We start from the raw sequence: 21060 nt of genomic DNA on the forward strand, positions 1-21060 counted from the left end.
TCTACAATCCCAATTTTCAAAAGAGATGACACAGAGGAGAGATATTTTCTTAACCTCTACATGCAGATCACCAGATTCCTGAAGAAAAATTCCATTTTATTCATTCAAAAATGCAGAATACAGCCTTTTACCTTAAATATGCAGGCAGGGCAGGTGATCAGGCAGCAAATAAAAAGCAGTCCAGTGCCGTGCGAGTACTGACTTCTCTTAATCTGACAAAGAACAAAAGATCAAACATCTTGTGATCATCTGTTCTTCTAAGCAAAATGGTAATTGACTGAAATGTACACATTATAAAAAGGCAACATTCCCACAGGAGACCCAGGATGACTCTGTCACATAATCAGCTGACATCAACTCCCTACCCACTTCGTTTCTTTCCTAAAAAGACTCAGCGTGGAAAAGCTCTCGCCTTCCATTGACAATATATAGTTTGTTTAGTCTTTCTATTCTCCCTCTTCTGTGCTGGTGTTCACCATCTTTGAGTGTGACTCCATAGAATAAATATAATACCAAAACAAGGAAATTCTCTGTTTCTCTCTGGAAGACTATATGCTCCAAGACTACATCCACATAATGTATTCTTTTATTGCTCAGAAAAAAAGAGGGGCATTAATCTCAAAAAAGATCTGTCACCTTGTCTTGACAACAATGCCAAGTATTGCTGAAAGGCAAGGGTCTTGTTTTACTTCTGGTGTTTCCTACTACGATTAGCTTCTAGTCCCCTTTCTTCGACGAGAGCCAAAAGGGCTTTTCTTTTGTTTTCCTAAATAAGCACTTCATTCTCATCACATCAGACTTATTTTTAGAATATTTGAATAGAACATCTTTAAGTTGTCAGTTGCTACTGTATAAATAGAGGTTGCTAAAGAAGGAACAGTAGCTGCTTCCTTAAGCAACAGTAGCAAAAGAGGATGAAGCAGCAGATGATTTCTTAGCAGAAACAGCAGACTACGAGCAGCATTCTCTTCTACTGCAGTATTTAAAAAAAGTAGAAATGCCATCCACTAAAGTATTGATATTTTAAGTTAGAAAAATATAGCATGTCTACCTCAAATTGACACATTTGCTAACAAGGATAAGAAGGCATTTTCCCCGCTTCTGGAATTCATCCCCTTCTCATTTTGTAGCTCTTTAGTTTTTCTTTTATAGTTGTAGACACATTTACTCTCTTTTTTAGTGTTATTTGCCTACTTCAGAGCAATCCTAGGAATTTACAACTGAAGGATCTCACATTCAGAACCACATTAAAGATTGCCAGCAAGGCTACAAGCTCCTTGTAGCTGCAGAGAGTATGTATTTAGGCATAACATTGTTATTTAGGGAGAGAGTTGTCATGAAAAGGGCTTGGTTTCTTACTTTTATTTATTTATTTAGATCTGAACATTGTCAGATCAGCACACTGGTGCAAAGAATTTCATTTTGGGGACTAAAACTCTTTACTGGGGCCTCTATTGAAGCCCCCATCTTAGAGAACAGCTTCAGTAATTTCGCAGTTGGAGATTACCATTGTGCCCATTCTTAATCCCTTTCAGAGCACAAGAGCAGTCCTCTGCACCCAGTCCACTAATAAAGCCACGAGCAGGTGAATAATTTAGAGATAATTATTCCGCTGATGTGACCAATTCAGGAAGCTGGCTGCTGCATGCTGTTCTGGCTGTAATCTCTAGGGGAAGATGTTACAACAGTAGAGCTCCTCTGTGAAAAAAAGGGCTTAAGACTTGTCCACACATGGGACAAATCAGACCAGTTCATCTGAATTAGCTGGAGATTTGCTGTGGATTAGTTAGAATCATATAAAACCTCTGGGTGTATACTTTTATTCATAATTGAATTGTCCTAATTCAATTAGATTAACTTCCAAATGTTTTACACAGCTAGTGATAACAGACCAAGAGCAGAAGACATGTAAGGCTATCTAAAATGGTCTGTCAATGAACACAGCCACTCTCCCCTTACACCTCATGAGTATCCTATCTCACAGCAGAATGTGGTATCAAGAGATGACAACTGGAACAGAAGAAATTGAGTTCAAGGACATGACAGGCAGAGAACTGGATGTCACCATCATCTTCAGAAAAAGAGTAGTTGGAGCCTGGCACTAGCCGGTTATATTGCTTCCAGCTTAAGTGATCATCAGACATGCTTGGATCTCGATATCTTTTCAGGCAAGTGGGAGCTAAGCGTCTTTGAAGCTAGCCTTAATGACAGCTATCTTGCCACCAACTTGTCTGAGATAGTGTTGATCAGACACTGGGGACAGGTTCATGCAGGATATGCTGCACCTCCTAGGATTCTCTACAGAGAGAGAACTAGCTCCAGTACTGAGCAGGAAACCAAGTACTTAACCCTCTGTGTTGGAAATGGACTGAGGCTTCCTGATGTAGCAAATACAGGCAGTTTAGTAACAAAAGCAAATTATTAGAGTCATACCTTGGCACGGCAACTCAGTGAGTGCTGAGGAAACAACCAGGCTTATCACACAGTCACACTAGGGCTTCCAATTCCCACCCTGACAGGAGTCTTTTGGGGATGTTCACTGTTTCCTCTTCCCAGAACATCAGGTCAAGCCTGGAAACCCTAAGGAGCTTTTTCAGCAATCCTCACACAGGAGAGGATGACAAAAAGGCAACACTGTTTTAATGGAAAGTCCCTGATGGCCAATACCAAGAGTAAAGCTTGCACAACACTAGGCATGCAGAAGAGGTTTGAGTCAGCAGACAGACTATGAAGCTTTCCTTTCCTTTCTGGAAGTCCTTGAAAACCAAAGGGCCTAGAAAGTGGAGAAGTCCAAAAGCTGAAGCCATGATAGGTCTCCATTCATTTGGCTTTCCACTTGTCCAAGTGAGAACCAGGCAACCACTGGCTCCAGCTGCAGTCATGCTTGTAGAACAATTCGGGGTGAGAGTATGGTATCTTGCCTGATCTGTCCAGTTTCTTAAAGGTGCTTGAGAGGAGACCAAAAGCGCTGGTGTACAGCAGGAAAGGCTGGTGTGTTGGGGTAGAGTCAGCTGTCAAAGACAGATCCTGGTGAAACCACTCTTGGTGTGCCTGGAAGGAGGTGCTGCAGGGCTGAGAGGTCTGGAGGAGCCCTTCTGCCTGTAAATGCTCCTGAGTGTCCCTAAGGCCAAGGTTATGCAGGTGGCCAGGGATGTATTTGGTGAAAACAGACTCAGGTTATCTGTTCCTACAATGTAGTGCACTCTGCTTTCTGCATGGCAAGCCTCAGAAATACCGAAATTAGACTTCAGAAAAGTATAAAAAGCTCACTGCTAACGTAATGTGCAGATGGGCTGTCACACTCACTGTGATCTTGGACAGCAACAAAATTAGAAGGCAACAGCAAACAGTGAAGAAAATTGCAGCTGAAAAATACTAACATTATCCTCTTTTAATACATATTGTTGAAACAAACATTTTTAAAAGCTGAAGAGATGTGAGCCCAGATGATATCACCGTATGTCTTACGCAGTTCACAATTACGAACAAACAGCAGAATACATATAAGGGAATCTAAAATGGTATGGATACCAGCCCAGCTGGTGTCTCCATATGCCTTATGAATTCCATTTTTAGGAACACAGCAGCATATAGCATTAGAGATGCTTCTTAAATGTCTCATTTATAAATAGAGTGGAGCTGTTTAACTGAAGTACAGGCAGAAAAGGTCCACAAGGATCATAAAACCACCTGCATTCAAAACCCCCAAAATGGTTCAACCACAGTGTTTTTATCAGGAACCACTCTGGACCAGAATATTCCCTGAATAAGAGATGATGCTTGTTTGTCATAGGCTCCACACTGGGATTTAAAAAAAAAAACACCACCAAGAAGACATTTGAGTCAGAAAAATGCCAACTCACTTTTGTTTTGGCACACTGGTCCTGCTGAAAGCTTCTTCAGGTCCAGAATTGAAAAGTGAAGGCCCAGGCTCCAGGGTAGTGGAGAGAGTGGGAAATGTAAATTCTTGCCTTTTCTGAAAATCAATCAAAGTAGGGTCTGGAGCTTGGCTGGTCCACATCCTGGGGAAAGTCCTTCACCAACAGGCTGTGGACTCTTCCGCAACACAGCTCTTCCTCTCCTGCTTTTCAGTTTCACCAGAACCACCTCTAAGGGAAGGTAGTTAACTGTGGGGATTCCTTGTTAATTGTGAAAATATATCACCAAATGCAGTCAACTTAAAATCAACATTTCATTATATGTAGACTATCAACCAAAATATACCTAGAGCAGATATCTAAAAAAAAAATACACTACATATGAATGAAAAATTATTTTATTTAAAAATACATTATACAGCAGAGTGTCTCTCTTTTTGTTTTCTCACTGCTGGTTCACAGAGATAATATGATAAATTTCACCCAAATATTTGACTGGGAAAGATCCTGAGAGAGAAAGAGACCAGTTACAAGCTGATGATATACAGTACACTGAAAAAGAGTCATCTCTTTTAACATAAAAGAATCTCTTGGTAATCTTATAAATCAGATATAAAAAAATGCAGGTTTGCTACCATGCAAAAATGAGTGAAGATTTCATTTAAATCTGCACACAGATAAAACATTAGTACCTTGGACCCTAAATAGCTAGACTAAGAGAAGGGTAAGTGTGCCTAACATGGTGAAACAAACTTTGGATCTACTACAACTTTGTAAACACAGCTGATAGTCTAATAAAGGTGGATTTTCAATCACCTAAGTCACATTGTTGTAGCTAAGGGCTCTATTCTAGGACTTTTCTTGTCACTGATGCATTTCTTTATTCTCTAATTCTCAGCTTAGCACAATGACTTTGTGAGATACGCTCTATTGCACTCAAAGATGACTTGGCCTTGCCCTGTTTGCCAAGTGCTGTTTAGGTAGTTGTATTTTAGTGAAAGCAGAGGTTAAAATATAATGTAAAAAGCAGGTGTCACTGGATTACTATGTGAGAAAGCATTCATCACAGAAAATATATACCTCATTCTACAGCCTTATGTTTCAGAAGTGTTCTAACAATGATTAATGCACAGGAAATACACTGAATTATGGAAAATTTAAGGCCTAGAATGTTCAACAGCCTGCACTGAACATTACTATACTTAATGTGTCTATAGTGCTAGCGTTGTATCAACTGTTGCCAGAGGAAAACTTTCTGGCAGATGTTAAGAGTATCTTCAGCATCTACAATATTCAGACCCATTTGGTGCTCAATTTTTGTAGGACAACTTCACCATGAATAGTCAAGCAAGGCTGTCTTTTGAAGGGGAGGCTCAATTTGATTATTCACAGCGATAACGGAGATATGATAACATTGCCTGATGTTGAAGAAAAATCAATTCGTCAACACCGCACAGACTGACAGAGGATTTTTTTTGCCAGAATATGGCCCTGAAACACAAACAGAGATAGAAAGATTTGTAGAAAGTCTGCCTGTCCTTGTCACTTAGGCTGAAGAAAATTAATGAAGCCATTTTTTTTTTTTCTCATGAGTGCTCCAACACGCAAATGGAGAGTAGAAACTTAAACGCACTTTTCTCACCAAGCCAGCGACCCTCTTCTTATCTTAGCACCCATTCTCCCAGCACAATATCAGGGTGTACAACAAATATGAGAAGATGCAAGCTTCCTTGAATAATTTGTTTAAACAATTTATGAATAGCACAGGTTCCCTCAGATATGCTGAGCTAAGAATGGAGCCCTTAACCTTTCATGGGACATTGTTAGTAATAAAGAATATATCAATGATCAAACTGTCTACATTATATTAATTTCTTTTAACCTAGATACATATATATCATCTAAGACATTCAGGAACTACAAAACAACAATTCAACTACAATTATGTCAGGAAAATATCCAAATAAATAAACTTTTAATTATGATACAATACTTATTACAGTAAAAATTGGCATTTTTTTCTCTTCAAAAGCAGAAGCACCAGTCTTACATATAACATACTGTCTGAATGATATCTTACATGGAATACAGCATAATACAATGTGCAAACAGCATTTTCATACCAAACGTAATATTTTTGTAGTTTTTCTGCACTGAAATCGCCTCAAATGGAAACAAGTTCATGCTGAATTAAAAATGTAGATTTTAAAAATCAAAGTCAAGTCAAAATATGAAGTACTGATGGAATAGGTACATGAACCATTAAAAACAATGAGAAGCCGAAATAGAGGGTATTGTCAGATATATATAATAAGTGCCCAGTTTGTCCCACTCCATCAAAAAGTAAACAGTTATTTTTGCTAAAAAGTAAAGTGACATTCTAACATTTAAGAATTCTTCAAAATGTTGGTATTGTTTTAATGATGTAAAAATCAAGTCAGATATAGGACTTCTAAAAATTTCTTATTTTTGATACACTGCAATTATCGTGTGTGGGCTGTGAAAAGAGATGAAGTCCAATGGAGTGAATATACATCAGCATCAACATCATGTGACTTCTGCAAAGGCCGTGATGTGGTTCTACGAGTTAAAGGAAAAACAAGCAGATAAAAACCCAGAAACCACACAGACAGACATCAATCGCCATTATGAACATTTTTGCCTCTTGTGCTTTAGGAAGCCTTATGCTTGGAGACTATTGCAGGAAGATGTAAATAAAACTGGTTTTCACTGCAGTGCTCTCACTCACTCCCACAGCAATTCTCTGTTAACCACTGAAAGACTGGATATGTAAGTATGCTGAACAAAATAATTAGGTGCGATGGTTCTCAAATATTTTAGTTTTAGATGGGGTTTTTAAAAATAAGTATCAACGTGAACAATTGAGTTAGCTGTACTTTTATTGCTACCTTATTCATAATTTAAAGCAAAATTCCTAGAAATTAAAATGACAGTTTATGACAGACTACAATATTCTATTTCAGTGTTAATACAATTTTAATGTTGCCTTTTTTAAAGATTAATTGCTCCCCATGAACTCGATGGCACAGAATCAAGTAGTGAAATGTCACAACAAAATTGCATTCAGCAGCTGAGAACTCACATTCAAAATTTCTTTTTTCAGAATCACTACAGTGTCCTCTTCATTTGCAAGGTTATTCTCCTCTTTCCTTCAATGGGACGATTCTTACTAACACAAAGATGTGTTTCAGGATGTGAATATACTACATGTGACTCTACATAGTAAAACTGCAGCATCCCATAGAGCTTTGCTAGTTTTTCATGCTCTAACATAAGCAAGTGCCTCTGCAAACATTTGAAGGTGAAGACTGAACTGCACAGTGATGTGCAGGATCCAAAGGAACTGTACGTTCCCTTTAGGCACATAGTACCCTTGACTGCCACCATTTTTTATAAAACATGCAATGTGTAAAATTAATAAAGGGAATCTTGATGTTAAGCCACGTGTTTGTTCCCCAGTACAAAAATGCACAGAGGGAAATAATACCATGCAAAACACTGCAGATTTCTCTCATCACCTCCCCTCAGGTGGACCAATGTCAGAAGACAGGAGGTGTAAGCTGAAGAGGAGTGGGGATGTAGATAATGCACAGACAGTGGGATAGATCTCCCTTTTTTTGCTTAAGGGAAGTTGTTCAAAGTCCTTCAGAAAATCCTTGATCACACACCATAGAAAGTGCTGGAGAGAAACAGTGGCCACCATGCAAGTTTGTACGTCTCAGTCCTTCTTTAAACTGGGTATTTGTCTATCACTCTATGGGGGGGGAATCAGGCAGGCATCTTTGATCTTCACATTACAAAAAGGAATTTAGAAGTTTCCCCCTCTTCAAACAAGGCTGGCAGCTTTTCTCCCTCTCTCTCCGTGCCATAACTCCAGGAGGAAGAGTTCTTTTCCCCCTCCCCTACAAAACATGTTTTAGCTCTAGCACTGTTGTTGTTGTATTTTACAACAGCTTTCATAAGAGAACACTACCAAATAGTACGCACCTATGTACATCCTTCTTCAAAATACAATTAATATATTTTAAAAAAATAACAATGATTAAACCATAGCCTGCAGATTTTTTAAAAGAAAAGAAAGAATCAGTGTGCAACTTTCTGTGAAAATGTACTCAGTAAAAAAAAATTAGCAAATGTCATTGTTTCCAGATTTTGATGCTGCAGAAGAAAAGCAAAATTAGATTTCCTAATTAAAAACCAAAACATTTACATTTCAAAGCATTTTAGTTAGCTGGCCATCTTCTGCTTTCTGTACAGGAAAGATGATACATTCAGAAACACAGAATCACAGAATCACAGAATAGTAGGGGTTGGAAGGGACCTCTGTGGGTCATCTAGTCCAAGCCCCCTGCTGAAGCAGGGTCACCTACAGTAGGCTGCACACGACCGTATCCAGACGGGTCTTTAATATCTCCAGAGAAGGAGAATCCACAACCTCCCTGGGCAGCCTGTTCCAGTGCTCCGTCACCCTCAGAGGGAAGAAGTTCTTCCTCATGTTCAGATGGAACTTCCTCTGCTTCAGTTTGTGCCCGTTGCCTCTTGTCCTGTCTCTGGGCACCACTGAAAAGAGTCTGGCTCCATCCTCCTGACACCCACCCTTAAGATATTTATAAGCATTTATTAGGTCCCCTCTCAGACTTCTCTTCTTCAGGCTGAACAAGCCCAGCTCCCTCAGCCTTTCCTCATAGGACAGATGCTCCAGTCCCCTCACCATCCTCGTAGCCCTCCGCTGGACTCTCTCCAGTAGCTCCTCATCTTTCTTGAACTGGGGAGCCCAGAACTGGACACAGTACTCCAGATGGGGCCTCACTAGGGCAGACTAGAGGGGAAGGAGAACCTCCCTCGACCTGCTGGCCACACTCCTCTTAATGCACCCCAGGATGCCATTGGCCTTCTTGGCAACCAGGGCACACAGCTGGCTCATGGTCAATCTATCGTACACCAGGACACCCAGGTCCCCCTCCACAGAGCTGCTCTTCAGCAGGTCAGCCCCAAGCCTCAACTGATGCATGGGGTTGTTCCTCCCCAGGTGCAGGACCCTGCACTTGCCCTTGCTGAACTTCACCAGGTTCCTCTCTGCCCAACTCTCCAGCCTGTCCAGGTCACGCTGAATGGCAGCACAGCCTTCTGGTGTATTCACCACTCCTTCCAGTTTTGTGTCATCAGCAAACTTGCTGAGGGTACACTCTAACTCTTCATCCAGGTCGTTGATGAAGAAGTTGAGTAAGACTGGGCCCAGTACTGACCCCTGAGGGACACCACTAGTTACAGGCCTCCAACTAGACTCAGCGCTGCTGATGACAACCCTCTGAGTTCTGCCATTCAGCCAGTTCTCAATCCACCTCACCGATCACTCATCCAGCCCACACTTCCTGAGCTTCCCTAGGAGGATGTTATGGGAGACCGTGTTGAAAGCCTTGCTGATGTCGAGGTAGACAACATCCACTGCTCTCCCCTCATCTACCCAGCCAGTCATGCCATCGTAGAAAGCTATCAGATTGGTCAGGCATCATTTCCCCTTGGTGAATCCATGCTGACTACTCCTGATAACCTTCTTTTCCTCCACTTGCTTGATGATGACCTCTAGAATGAGATGCTCCATCATCTTTCCCGGGATGGAGGTGAGGCTGACCGGCCTGTAGTAACCTCAGTTACTCTGGAGTTGCAGCAAGGCTATTATGAGATTTTCTTCACAGCATTTACTTTCTTTTTTCCCTATTTAGACCTGAAAACTTTTCTGTCAGATTAAACTAGCATCAGTTTAAATTTATTCACTTTGTTGATAAGTAAGATGGTTTAAAAATGATGAATCAGAGGAAAAAAATCCTCATTATTTATTCCAATCAATTCTTTCAAGTCCTGCTATGTGCTACCTCTTTCTCCAAGTGACACAGATTGTCTGTGACACAGAGAACCAAATGCTTTTTCATGTAGCGTTAATTCAGGACCGAATAACTGTGGTTCACACTCCTGCCAGCTATACTTCCAAAATGAGCAGGTCACCATCCTTGGAAGGACATGCAGACCATGGGATATAATAACACAGAAGAAAATCCCCTTTCCTCAGTAAACCCTCAGAGAGATCTGCTAAGCTACCAATCGCAGAGCTATCGATTTGGACCCTAGTGAAGACGTGTCAATTCATTTCCAATGGACTCAGCAGGGTGATTCATAAGTAGGTCAAAACTAATTACTTGCTGATGGCAAGAATCACCAACACAGATTCATGCAACTGTCTGGGTATTCATGCTTTTTCATACGTTATCATTTCAGGCAAAACTACAAATAAGCCTTGTTGAGACTCTTTGCACAAAAAATTAAACAGCATTCTTCTTGAATAACTGCATTTCAGCTCTCTTACTATGCTCTTCTACTTCCATTTAGATTTACTGTGACAAAGTTCAGTGTGAGATACTAACCACCGTCAGCATACAGATTCACACAGATGCAAGAGACAAGCAAAAAACCATGCACAAGACCTCAGCTTCTCCAACTCCATGAGAAATGATTTTTCCTACCGTACTCAAAAGAATTAGAATATGCTGAGGGTCTGCACAACCGCAGCAGTTTCAGACAGGCGTGCCAGTTCTTCTATTATTCATTCTAATTTGACAGTATCAGCATCACGTGAACAAAGCATGCTTCATAACTGTGCTCTCACACCACTAACATAAAAGTAAGAGTTAAAGGCTAAGCCTTGAGTGCAGGCTTCTGGCAGGAAAAGATCCATAACTGTCTATCTTTTGTTAAGATTTTAATTAATTTCTGTTTATAAGCAATTATACAATGTTAAGGCATTGAAAAAAATCCGTGACAACTTTTTTGTTGTTTGCAGTTTTCATTATATAATTAAATATTTAAATTAAATATTTAAATTATTTTTTGTTCTGCTCTTATGAATACAGTTAGAAATATCAAAAAACAGTGATCATCCTAAAAAAGATTTTTCCATTTTTGAAAACAGGAATTTGAAAAATTGTTTGTAGTCCCTCACACAGTGGACTTTGTTACAAGAAATAAAAAAATACTACTGTAGCAGTTCAGGCAAATGATAGTTTATCATACAATAATAATAAAGATGTTATCATACAATTCTCTGGGTCAGCAAAGTATATTTTATGCTTTTACTGGATGAATCACATTTTTAGAGAAAAGAATGAGTTCAAGTGAAATTCTCCATTTAAAATGTTGCAGACCTGCACAGAATGCTGCCGCCACACTGCATCTGCCTTTGCTTCAATAACACATGCAAACACTCCTGTGCGCTCTTGCGCACATACGTTTATTGCCTTCTATGAAGATGTTCAAAACGGTCCATTCCTGATATCCAGGAGAAGAACCTAATGATGTGTGCTTTGAGCGAGTTTCGTTGCAAAGGATCTTCTTGATTGTTACTAACACCTTGATTCTGTAACACCTACAACACGTATATTTGAGGAGGTCACATTGAATATATTGTTCCATTTCCTGTATTCAAGTACTATATTGTTTGAACATTAGGTGTGGTGATCACAGTTTGCAGTCAAATAGAAATAATTCTTGTACAATCCCTCAGAAGTAGATTTAAGCAGAAGAGAGGACATGAATGAAAACTCAAATGCTTGACACAGAAACAAAATTTCTTATGGTCTTTTATGAGCTGCCTCTCCTGGGCATGTGTTTCTGTGTGTGAAACATTGTTGTGTTATATCTCCTTTAACATACAGTATTATCAAGAGAGAACCATTATGACAACAGAAATCTGAAAACCTCCCTATAAGCTAATGTAAGCACATGGACTCTTGTCAAGCCATCCTGGACATACACATACATGTACTAAAACACTATATGGATACAGATACTTGGGCACACTTTTGGACACCAAGCACAACAGTATTTGGATACTTCTCAACTAAAATATTTTGAGGCAACAGAAAGAGACAGCAACCCTCTTCCCCATTCGCCCACAGCATGATGAGCTAAAACATCTTTACATTTTGCTTTTAGCCTGTGAGCTCAATGATTGGCAATCAGTCTCCCTGGAGAGCCCCAGGGACCTGACACTGTGAAGAAGCTGTTCTATGTCTCATGAATAATCAAGATGGAGTAAACAGAAAAAATATTATACCTTAAAAACAGAAAGGGAAAGCTTCCCCAATCTTAAAATACCACCAGAATCCACTGCATTATCTATACTTATTATTGTTAAATGTCTTATCACCACCATTACCTTTGTCACATACATAATAGAAAAAGAATTATAGTGTCAAACTCAACAAGATTTTTGGGACAATTAGCCCTGATAGTCACTAGCAATTGGTATGACAGGCAACAAGAACGTCACATATTGTGAGAGGAATTCCAAATACTTATCAGCATTAAATTTCAGAAATGGCTGTGTTGGAGAGAGAGACCCTAAACTATCTGCTTTTAGTTCAGTCATGCTGGAGAGTCAGTCCTATGGGTGGAGCATAAGAAATCTCATTGTAACACAGAACGGTGACTGTGTTTGGGAACGTGGTTTGGACATTGCTGACAGAAGTAGCACTATGAAGGAATGTCAAGCAGAGACTTTGGGGATAAATGCAGCTTAGCTGTCAAACAGAGCACTGCAAACAACCCACTGTGCAAACAAGTAATATTGAACAGCTACAGAAAGCACTGAGAATCAGACACAGTAATCATCTCATTCCACAGGTGATGAACCATAGTGCCTCTCCTAACCCAACACTTCCTGCTAAAATCTCTTACCTCAGTATTTTATCTATTGCCTCAATTGGTCTTAAAATGCTTCATGTTACCTTTGTATTTGATTTTTTCAAAACTACAATACATATTTAAAAAAAAAAAAGCTAGGAGAGTCAGCAGCTATTACAAGATGTGTATGAGCCCTCTGTAAGCCCTGGATAATTTCTGGTGACTTTAGCATGAAATAATGTCAGCATCCCCTGAAAGAGAAAATATAAAAAATAGTTTGTGATGGCACTGGAAGAAGCTGAACTTTAAACTCTTCCAGGTTTAAATAAATTCTTCCACACAGAGTATCGCTATTTCCCAGTAATTCTTGCAAAAGAACATGAGTCTCTAACCTTGACTGTGGTAGGAAGAGAGCCTCCTCTCTAGAAGAGTGCCAGCTAACTGAAACATGAATTGTCTTGTAAGATATGAAAAAGGTCAGAGACAGGAGAGAAAAAGGAGCAGATGGGTGAGTGATGAGGTTTCTTGGCTTTCATTCTTTTCATTAATTCTGAGGATGAAGATAGTTGGGGTGAAAGCAATAAGTCTGCACTGCTGTGCCAGCTCTGGCAATGATTTTTCAAGGAGACACTCTGCAACTACGGCTTATTTGAGTGCATGAGAAGTGGGTACCTGTGCAGGACAGCTTAATCTGGTGGTGCATCTGCATGCACCACAATTAAACACACAAACAGTCATCTACCCTTGTCATTAACCAGCAGCAGCTCAGTTCAGAATATTACAAGTATACATATTCCTATTTAAGTGCACTTCAAATGTAACTCTTGACCTCCACCAGAACTCAGACAGTGGCAGTACAGAAAGCATGCCAAGCATGCCAAGTGCATTTGTTCTCCAGCAGGAAAAAGCACTGGAATAGCAAGTAGCAGATTTGGAAACAAAAAAATAAGATGCTTCCAGGTCTGTGTGATGCACCACGTGCTTACTCATTCATAGGTGAATTCATAACAAAATTGCAACCCGTGAGGTCCCATCTGGTAGGCATTTCTAATAAATAGATATATTCATTAGAATATCACCCAGATACCCATACAGTTATTATTTTTAAAAACTAATAACAGAGTTGCATTGCTTCATGTTAGCACTGCCTTAGCCTATGGTGACTTCAGTTAGTCCAAATTTGTGCTTCTCTTAGTAGGTAATTTCTGACAGTAAACTGCCTTTAATAGTGGCACAGGAGCTTGCAGATTAAGAATAAGAAAAAACAGTTTTAAAATAAGCCAAATGTAAATGTATGTGCATTCAGAATATGGAACTGGCACAGCCCTAACTGAAAAGTATCTTGCACGTGGCTAAAGTAGCCAAAGGCAAGTAGCACACAAATGATTTAACACCCCTCTCTCTCCAGAGGAGAACAAAGGATGCAAATTAAGGAGGGAGTTAAAAAGCAAAGACTAAGTTAATAATTCTTGTAGTGATGGTAGTTAACTGAGACTCAATTTAGACCTTAGTTCCACGTAAGTCTTTTTCTTAGTGCCTTTTATTTAACAGGGTCTGGCTTATATCTAAAACTTTAGACTAAACATTAAAAAAAAAAATCCACAAAAACTCAACACCTAAAGAACTCACATGTAAGTAACTTTTTCATCAATTATTTGCTAGTGCAAATTTAAACTTTCTGAGAGTGGAAACTGAAGAAAGCATTTCCCAACAAATAGCAAAGTCTCCGTGTTATCATCCTCCCATCTCATCCTCTCTGTCTGGAAAGGAGAAAGGCTTTGCGACACAGACAAAGATGAACCCATACACCGAGTTCTCACCAAGTGTAACACCCTGCAGACACTCCCAAATTTAATTATCTAGAGAGAATTTCCGTGACAGCAGCTACCCTCTTACTGCCATCGGAATATGGGTTCAGAAGGAAAGAAGCTCGTTCATATAAGAGAGTCCTGGGCAGCTCACAAATGGTAGCGGTCATCCTCAAGCAGAGCGAACACCGTTCCTGCCACCACCCTATCACACTCTACCATAGCTTTCCCCACAACTTTTCAATCTTGCCTAGGACAAGTCTCAGGAAAAGAATATTGTTCATCATGAGCAAGAAGGTGTCAAATCAGGTAGAAATACTAAGTTAACATGAGGTCTTTATTCCCAGAACAAAAAATTTCAACAGCCAGAGAATGTACATTTATTACCAATGATGGCTTTTGAGACATAGAAATGGCTTCTATTGCAGAAGACCCCAGCACGCAAACAAGACATGCTCTTCCTACTGTGGTATGTCCTAGGCCAACTGACATCTTGTTTTGTTTTGACATTTTACAGAAAGTTTACTGAACAGATTATTTTGAAGATATACATTCATCATCTAAATGCTTGTTCAAGCAAATGAGACTCTGACATCCTTATGACAAGATATCAGCAGAAGCAGCTTAGACACATTTGGTTCAGAAAGCCGTGTAAGATAATCCTGAAAAGAAATCTTGTTTACCTTCAAGGAAACGAACAAGCAGCCCAGGGCTAGCAGCAATTCTTACTCAAGGACAAATTCCAGTACTTCCAAGTAACTAAGATAGTGTTTGAAGTGGTTAAAATTTCTTCTTATGTTTAATATGAAAAAACATCAGAAGTAATTTGGATTTAAAAGAATGCCATAGAAACATACTTTTGGTGCCCTACCCAGTGTATAATTGTTTACTGCCTTCCAACATGGGCATAACACAAGAGATTTTAACAAATAATGACAGAAAAAGTCATTAGAACAAGCAGAATTGCTTTCAAATTTTGCATGAGTAGTTCAAACTTGCCCCCCTGGTAAAAATGCCTAAAACATTTTCTTTATTTGGTTATGCTATATATTTCGGTGCTTTTTTGCTCATAAAATTGTTCAGCCATAATCTTACCTAATGTTTACACAGTACAACATGATCTTCAAAAACCATAAATTTTTATTACAGGAAACTGAAATAAATTTTAAAAACATCGCAATACTTACTCATGTAAGAAGTCGTGGCATACCCAGGAGACTATCACTAGCATGCCCTAGTCCAAAATTCCATTTGCTCTGGCAAGAGATCATGGCTTTTGTGCAGTTACTGTATGACCCATGTTACTCTCTATTATTATCACATTCAACAAGTTGTTTGCCCTGCTAACACATATGCCAGATCCCCAGCATTTCCAAGTGGGTGCCCTGTCCTGGGGCTAGCACGTACCTGTTGATAAAAGCCCTACAGCTGATCCAGAAGTGACTGCAACTCATGCTCTACACTAGCCTTAGGATGCATCCCAAAGAAACAGGGTAAATGCCATTTGTACCCAAACTGCACAACCCCTTGCACTCAGGGGTTAGATTTTCTTTCTGAGCATTTCAAGCTCTGTGAACTCTCAGCCAAAGCATTTATCAAATTTACTTGAGAAAAACATGGAAAGAGGGCTTCAGATCTACTCAGCCTGATTCCATGGACTTAGCAGTGGCTACAGCAGCAAACTGGACTAATATGTAGCGATTGTTCTTGGATGTGACATGAAGAGTCTCCCAAGCAGTGTCTCTGAATTAACTCTTCCCTTCTTTCTCCTTCACTGCCATGACTCCTTACTTTAAATCTGATTACCTTGGCACTGTTGTCAAGATAGTTTGGGATCATCCTTCCAGGAAAGCTAGATTTTATTTAATTGTTTTTAAAAACAAGTCAGACGTTACCTTTTCTAAAGGGCTTTCTACTCGGGGTATGCTGATCCTAGGCATCTGGGCCAGATTATCCATATGAGAATGTTCATGTTCTGGCTGACGTCCTCTGAAGTTATTTACCACACAAACAACCTAGAAGGGATTAGAAGAGAAACAGAATAGCTAAGGAATAATTCATTTTTTTGAGCTTTGATCTTGACATGCATAATTAGGCAGACCTGACACCAGCTTTAGTCACAGCTTACAGTAGAAACACAGAAATATGAAGTTCATGTTTTACAGAAAATCCTTAATTAATATTTCAAGACAATAGATTTCCAATCAATTTATTGTTACATGCATCATCTCAGAACGAAAAAACCCTCTTATCTAAAAGCAAATCCATGACCAAAGCTGAATAATAGAATATCGTTGCTGATTGGCTTAGCCTTGGCCAGCGGCAGGTCCGTCTTGGAGCCGGCCGGCACTGGCTTTATCAGACATAGGGCAAGCTTCTCACAGCTTCTCACAGAAGCCACCCCTACAGCCCCCACACTACCAAAACCTTGCCATGCAAATCCATAACATTCCACCCCTTGCCTCTGTGAATCACATATTTAAGAATATCATTAAAATCCACATTCATCACACAATCTTCACAAACTTCAGCCACTTTAACAAAATAATACTTTCTCTCACCAAAATCAAAATAACATCATCACAGCACCAAACAGAAGTGGATAATTTACACACAATCCGCCCCTCATCCCTTCACCACAATTACAACAACAACAAAATAATTCTCCACAATTATTCCGCTCTCTTCACATTGTTCAGTCCATGTTTTGCCCATGACAGTAATTGGTGATTAATCTCTCCCTGTCCTTGTCTCGACCCTCGAGCCTTTCATCCTATTTCCTCTCCCCTGTCCAACTGAGGAGGGGGGAGTGATACAGCAGTTTTGGTGGGCACCTGGCATTTATCCAGGTCATGAATAGATGTCCAGAGCACATGCAGGAGAATATGGCAATAACCTTAAATTCCTATGAAAGGCCAGTACCATCCAGGTTTTGACCAGCAGACTTTCTCAAATGGAGAGTGAGAAAGGGAGAATAAGCAGGCAAAGACCATCCCCAAGTTTGAACTAAACTCTAAACCTGCTCAGGGCAGCAGTGAGACTCACACAGGGATTTAGGAATGTGACACATACCAGTTTGTTAGTGTTTCTACTAATTCAGTCACTCAGCCAAACAGCAATGTTTGCCCTTTGTATTTTCTTCAAAACACCACTAAATTTGGTGTCATGCTGCTCAAAGTTTATGCAATATACAAAACAAAATATAAGAAAAAATGCTAGGACAGATTTCTTTTCTATTATGTTCTGGTTTATGACTATAGGAGCACAAACAGAATGGAAAAACTTCTTAACAATGAACAACCATACATAACTCCCGGATACCTTGTGTGGAAGGGAACATTCGGAAGTGCAAGCAGGTATATTTTACAGGAGACCTAAAGCGGTCCTTCAGAGGAGTGAAAGCACCCACCTCAGCTACCCCTGTGAGAGTTCTCAGCCAAACCAAGGCTTCACATCCCAGATCTTGAGATCAAGACCTTGAGATCCAAGAATCAAGCTCAAAATGTTTTCATGGGGAAAAAAATCAAAGGTGTATTTAGTACTATTACAAAGTGCCAGGCAGACAAACTTGCAGGCAGTAAACAGCAGTGACTATTCTACGCCATAGTCTTCCACTGAAGTTGTCAGTGAAAGTGATTAATAGATTAGCGGCATCTTTCTGACACGGACGCTAGTCATTGTGAGCTGTGACTAACAATCTGGTTTTGGAACACAGTTCCAGAAAAGCAAAAGGCTAAACAAGGATTTTTTGACACAGAATAACATAAAATTTCAATGTAAACTTGAATTAGCATGGAAGAAATTCAGTAGGGTTACTTTAAAGCTGGAAAAGAAATGCTACTTATTCTCTGATCAGTGTAGGTATCACTATACTGAATTTAATATTCTGTACACGAAATCATAACCAGATGTTATTCTAAAGGATATATACATGCTTAAAGTGGGGCTTGATGCAAAAATTATTTTGAAAGGCAACAATCTGGTTTACAAGGAAGTCAAAAGAGATCATTTGATCATTCCTTTCTTGACTTGACATTTCTGACTGTATGTAAATAAAACTAAGGAAAATGATAATTAATTAAAAAAAATCGAAACCCCTCTTTTGTCATTTAGTTGTCCGAAAAGTCACGGCTACCAATATCTTTTTTAAGAGATACAAAGTTTTACACTGATTTTTTTCAAACAGAAGTGACACAGATGTACACTTACCAAAAATACTGCTATAGATATTCCGATTATAAATCCTGCTATTACATCTGACCAGTGATTTCGATACTCTGCTACTCTGTTGATTCCAGTAAGGAAAGCCAAGCACATTAAGCCCAAACACAGAACAGGTTTTGCAAGCCTTGTTCCTCTGGCTTTTACTGTGTTGGTGATATACATCTGAAAATTAGAAAGGAAGAAAGTATAAGACTGATGGATATTTCACACTAATTGGTGAATAAGATCTCTACATTTTGCTGAATAGACTATGTGTATTTGGCTCTTTTTTTTGTTTTTTCTACAAAAAAGTAGAGCACAGATAAAGTCATCACACTATTTTCCCAGGGACATAGAAAAAGAATGAGACCATACAGCAAAATTACATTTTATGTGAACCTGAAAAGTCCCCAAAAGAACCGGCATATTAGACAATCCTATCCTATTACTCACAATCTATGTATTTATTTATGCAGAGAGGTAAAGAGACTGATTGTTCACTGCACAGTGTTGACAATAGTAGAAAAAGATCTTTACCCTGAAAGGGACTACATCAAAGCTTTGTTTTTATTAGCAAATGCCTTACTTCCTCATACACAACTTTTCTGTGTGATTAACTAGAGATTTGTCAAAAAGCAGTGAAAACTGAACTAAATGCCAGCATCTGCTTTCATAAATAATGTGTAATAGTTTCAACCAGTGCTGAGCCAATACACCCCTGTACTTCACAGATGATGACTGAGGATGTTTAGTACCAATCTCCCCCAGCACACAAACCAACCTAAATGCAGAAACTTTTATGCACCAAACTCCAAGAAATCAATCTGCTCTGCTTGCAGCCTTACTCTCCCTGTGCAATACTACTGAATTAAAAGCACTGCCTGATGACAGAGCAGCTCATCTGCCCTAAGGCTGCATTAGTGACTCCTAGGCTTAAGCCAGCACTTTTTTTCCAAGCTCTGATGGGCCAATGGAAGAAATGAATACCACATGTTTGAATTTCCATTCTCTTGAACCTTTGCATTAAGACTGCTTGAAAGCTATGCCCTAAAAAATCATACTTCAACTGACAAGATTTTTGAGAAAAAATTCTGCAGAATATGTTTCTGCAATTAAACCACTGAAATCCCTAAAACATTGACATTTAGACAGAGATGAAGTTTTTAGATTAAGAATGTAAATATTTCTATGGAATTTCACTAGAGACTCTAAGTGTGTAATGTCAGCACTTCGAATTGCAAAGGGAAACCAACGAATCTGCATTGAAGAACCAGTACCTTTTCGGCCAACAAATGGCAGTCTTTCAGGTTTTTTTTTACTGTCTGCAACTTCAGCTGAATATAGTGATTAATCAGTTATGAAGTGCTGCAATAATCCAGGCAAGAAGAAGTTTAGGAAGCATGGTTACAGTTGCAATAAATTAAGTGAAGGAAGTAGTGGTCAGAGCTTGTCTGAAAAAAGCAACATCTGACAGTAATTTTCTTCAAAACACTAGAGAAAGATCCGTGGTTTAGAGGATGAATCACAGCTTAAGCTTAAAATCACAGCAGAGTACTGCAACACATACATCTTCAGTGTACCTTATGTGATGAACAGCAAACTAGCCACAAGCTTTCAACTAATGCAGACAGAGTAAAGGTTTAGAAAAAAGTTTTGGGGTGTATCTCCAAACCATATTTCTCCTCTCTTCTTTCTAGACCATTTCAGAAGTAGCATTTGTCCCTTTGCTGACTATCCTTTTATCTTAGCTCCGTATATTTCTGCAGGTTCTATTCAGTGAGTCACTCTTGCTCATAAGAAAACTGCAACTCTAATTTCCAGCTTTTTAGCCCCATTGGTTTTCTTCAAGCTACAGACAGCAGTGTACACCGAGTTACTCAGCAACCCTTTATTTTAGTGAGTCTCATTGTACTCCTGGATACTACCACCACTATCCACATTCACACTACATGTTAGAACACCTGGTGCCAAGGAAAACATTCTATTATTTTGAATATGCAGCAAGATCACCAAATTTCAAATAGAGTTTGGGTGAAGTTGACACAAGCAAGTTGGCAGGAAGCTATCCTGCATTTAATTCTATTTTGTGGCATCTTAAATCAAAATGACTACTGAGAAGGAAAAAATCAACTCAAAAAGAGTGTAGCTTGTTTAAGGCAGGTCTTGGTGATATATTTAAGTTACCTATAACACCTGATCATCCTCCAAGAAGATGATCTCAATTTTTATGAAGTCAAAACACATTATAATACAAATCCTTGATTCTGCAGTACTTCAGTCAAACTTCAATGTTTTTAATACAAAGTTAAACTGAACAGTGCTCTGCAGAAAATTCTCAGAATCTTCTTACAATCAAGCACGTCCTTCAGATTCCTACTCAGACAAAGCACTGAGGGAGCAGAAACAACTGCAGTGAGTAATAAAGACCTCCATTTGCCAAGTCCCTTCTTATATATGCAGTCAAGATTATCATG

The 21060-nt window shown here is 39.2% G+C and overlaps 1 protein-coding gene across 8 annotated transcripts in view; it reads right to left on the reverse strand.

Moving 5' to 3' along the window:
* Positions 1-21060, reverse strand: part of PLPPR5 (phospholipid phosphatase related 5) — a 103232-nt gene that overhangs the window by 46376 nt on the left and 35796 nt on the right. For 3 of the 8 annotated variants that reach the window (XM_075424998.1, XM_075425001.1, XM_075424999.1), the window contains exons 4-6: positions 18593-18769; positions 16279-16398; positions 132-212 (exon numbers count right to left, since the gene is read on the reverse strand). In XM_075424998.1, the coding sequence (XP_075281113.1) occupies positions 132-212; positions 16279-16398; positions 18593-18769 (378 nt within the window). Of the gene's footprint in view, positions 1-131; positions 213-2660; positions 6459-10892; positions 11317-16278; positions 16399-18592; positions 18770-21060 lie in introns of those variants that run through there. The other 5 variants (XM_075425003.1, XM_075425000.1, XM_075425005.1 and 2 more) reach the window with 4 other exon arrangements.

The sequence above is a fragment of the Opisthocomus hoazin genome, chromosome 6 (assembly GCF_030867145.1).
Source record: "Opisthocomus hoazin isolate bOpiHoa1 chromosome 6, bOpiHoa1.hap1, whole genome shotgun sequence".
NCBI classification, from domain to species: Eukaryota; Metazoa; Chordata; class Aves; order Opisthocomiformes; family Opisthocomidae; genus Opisthocomus; species Opisthocomus hoazin.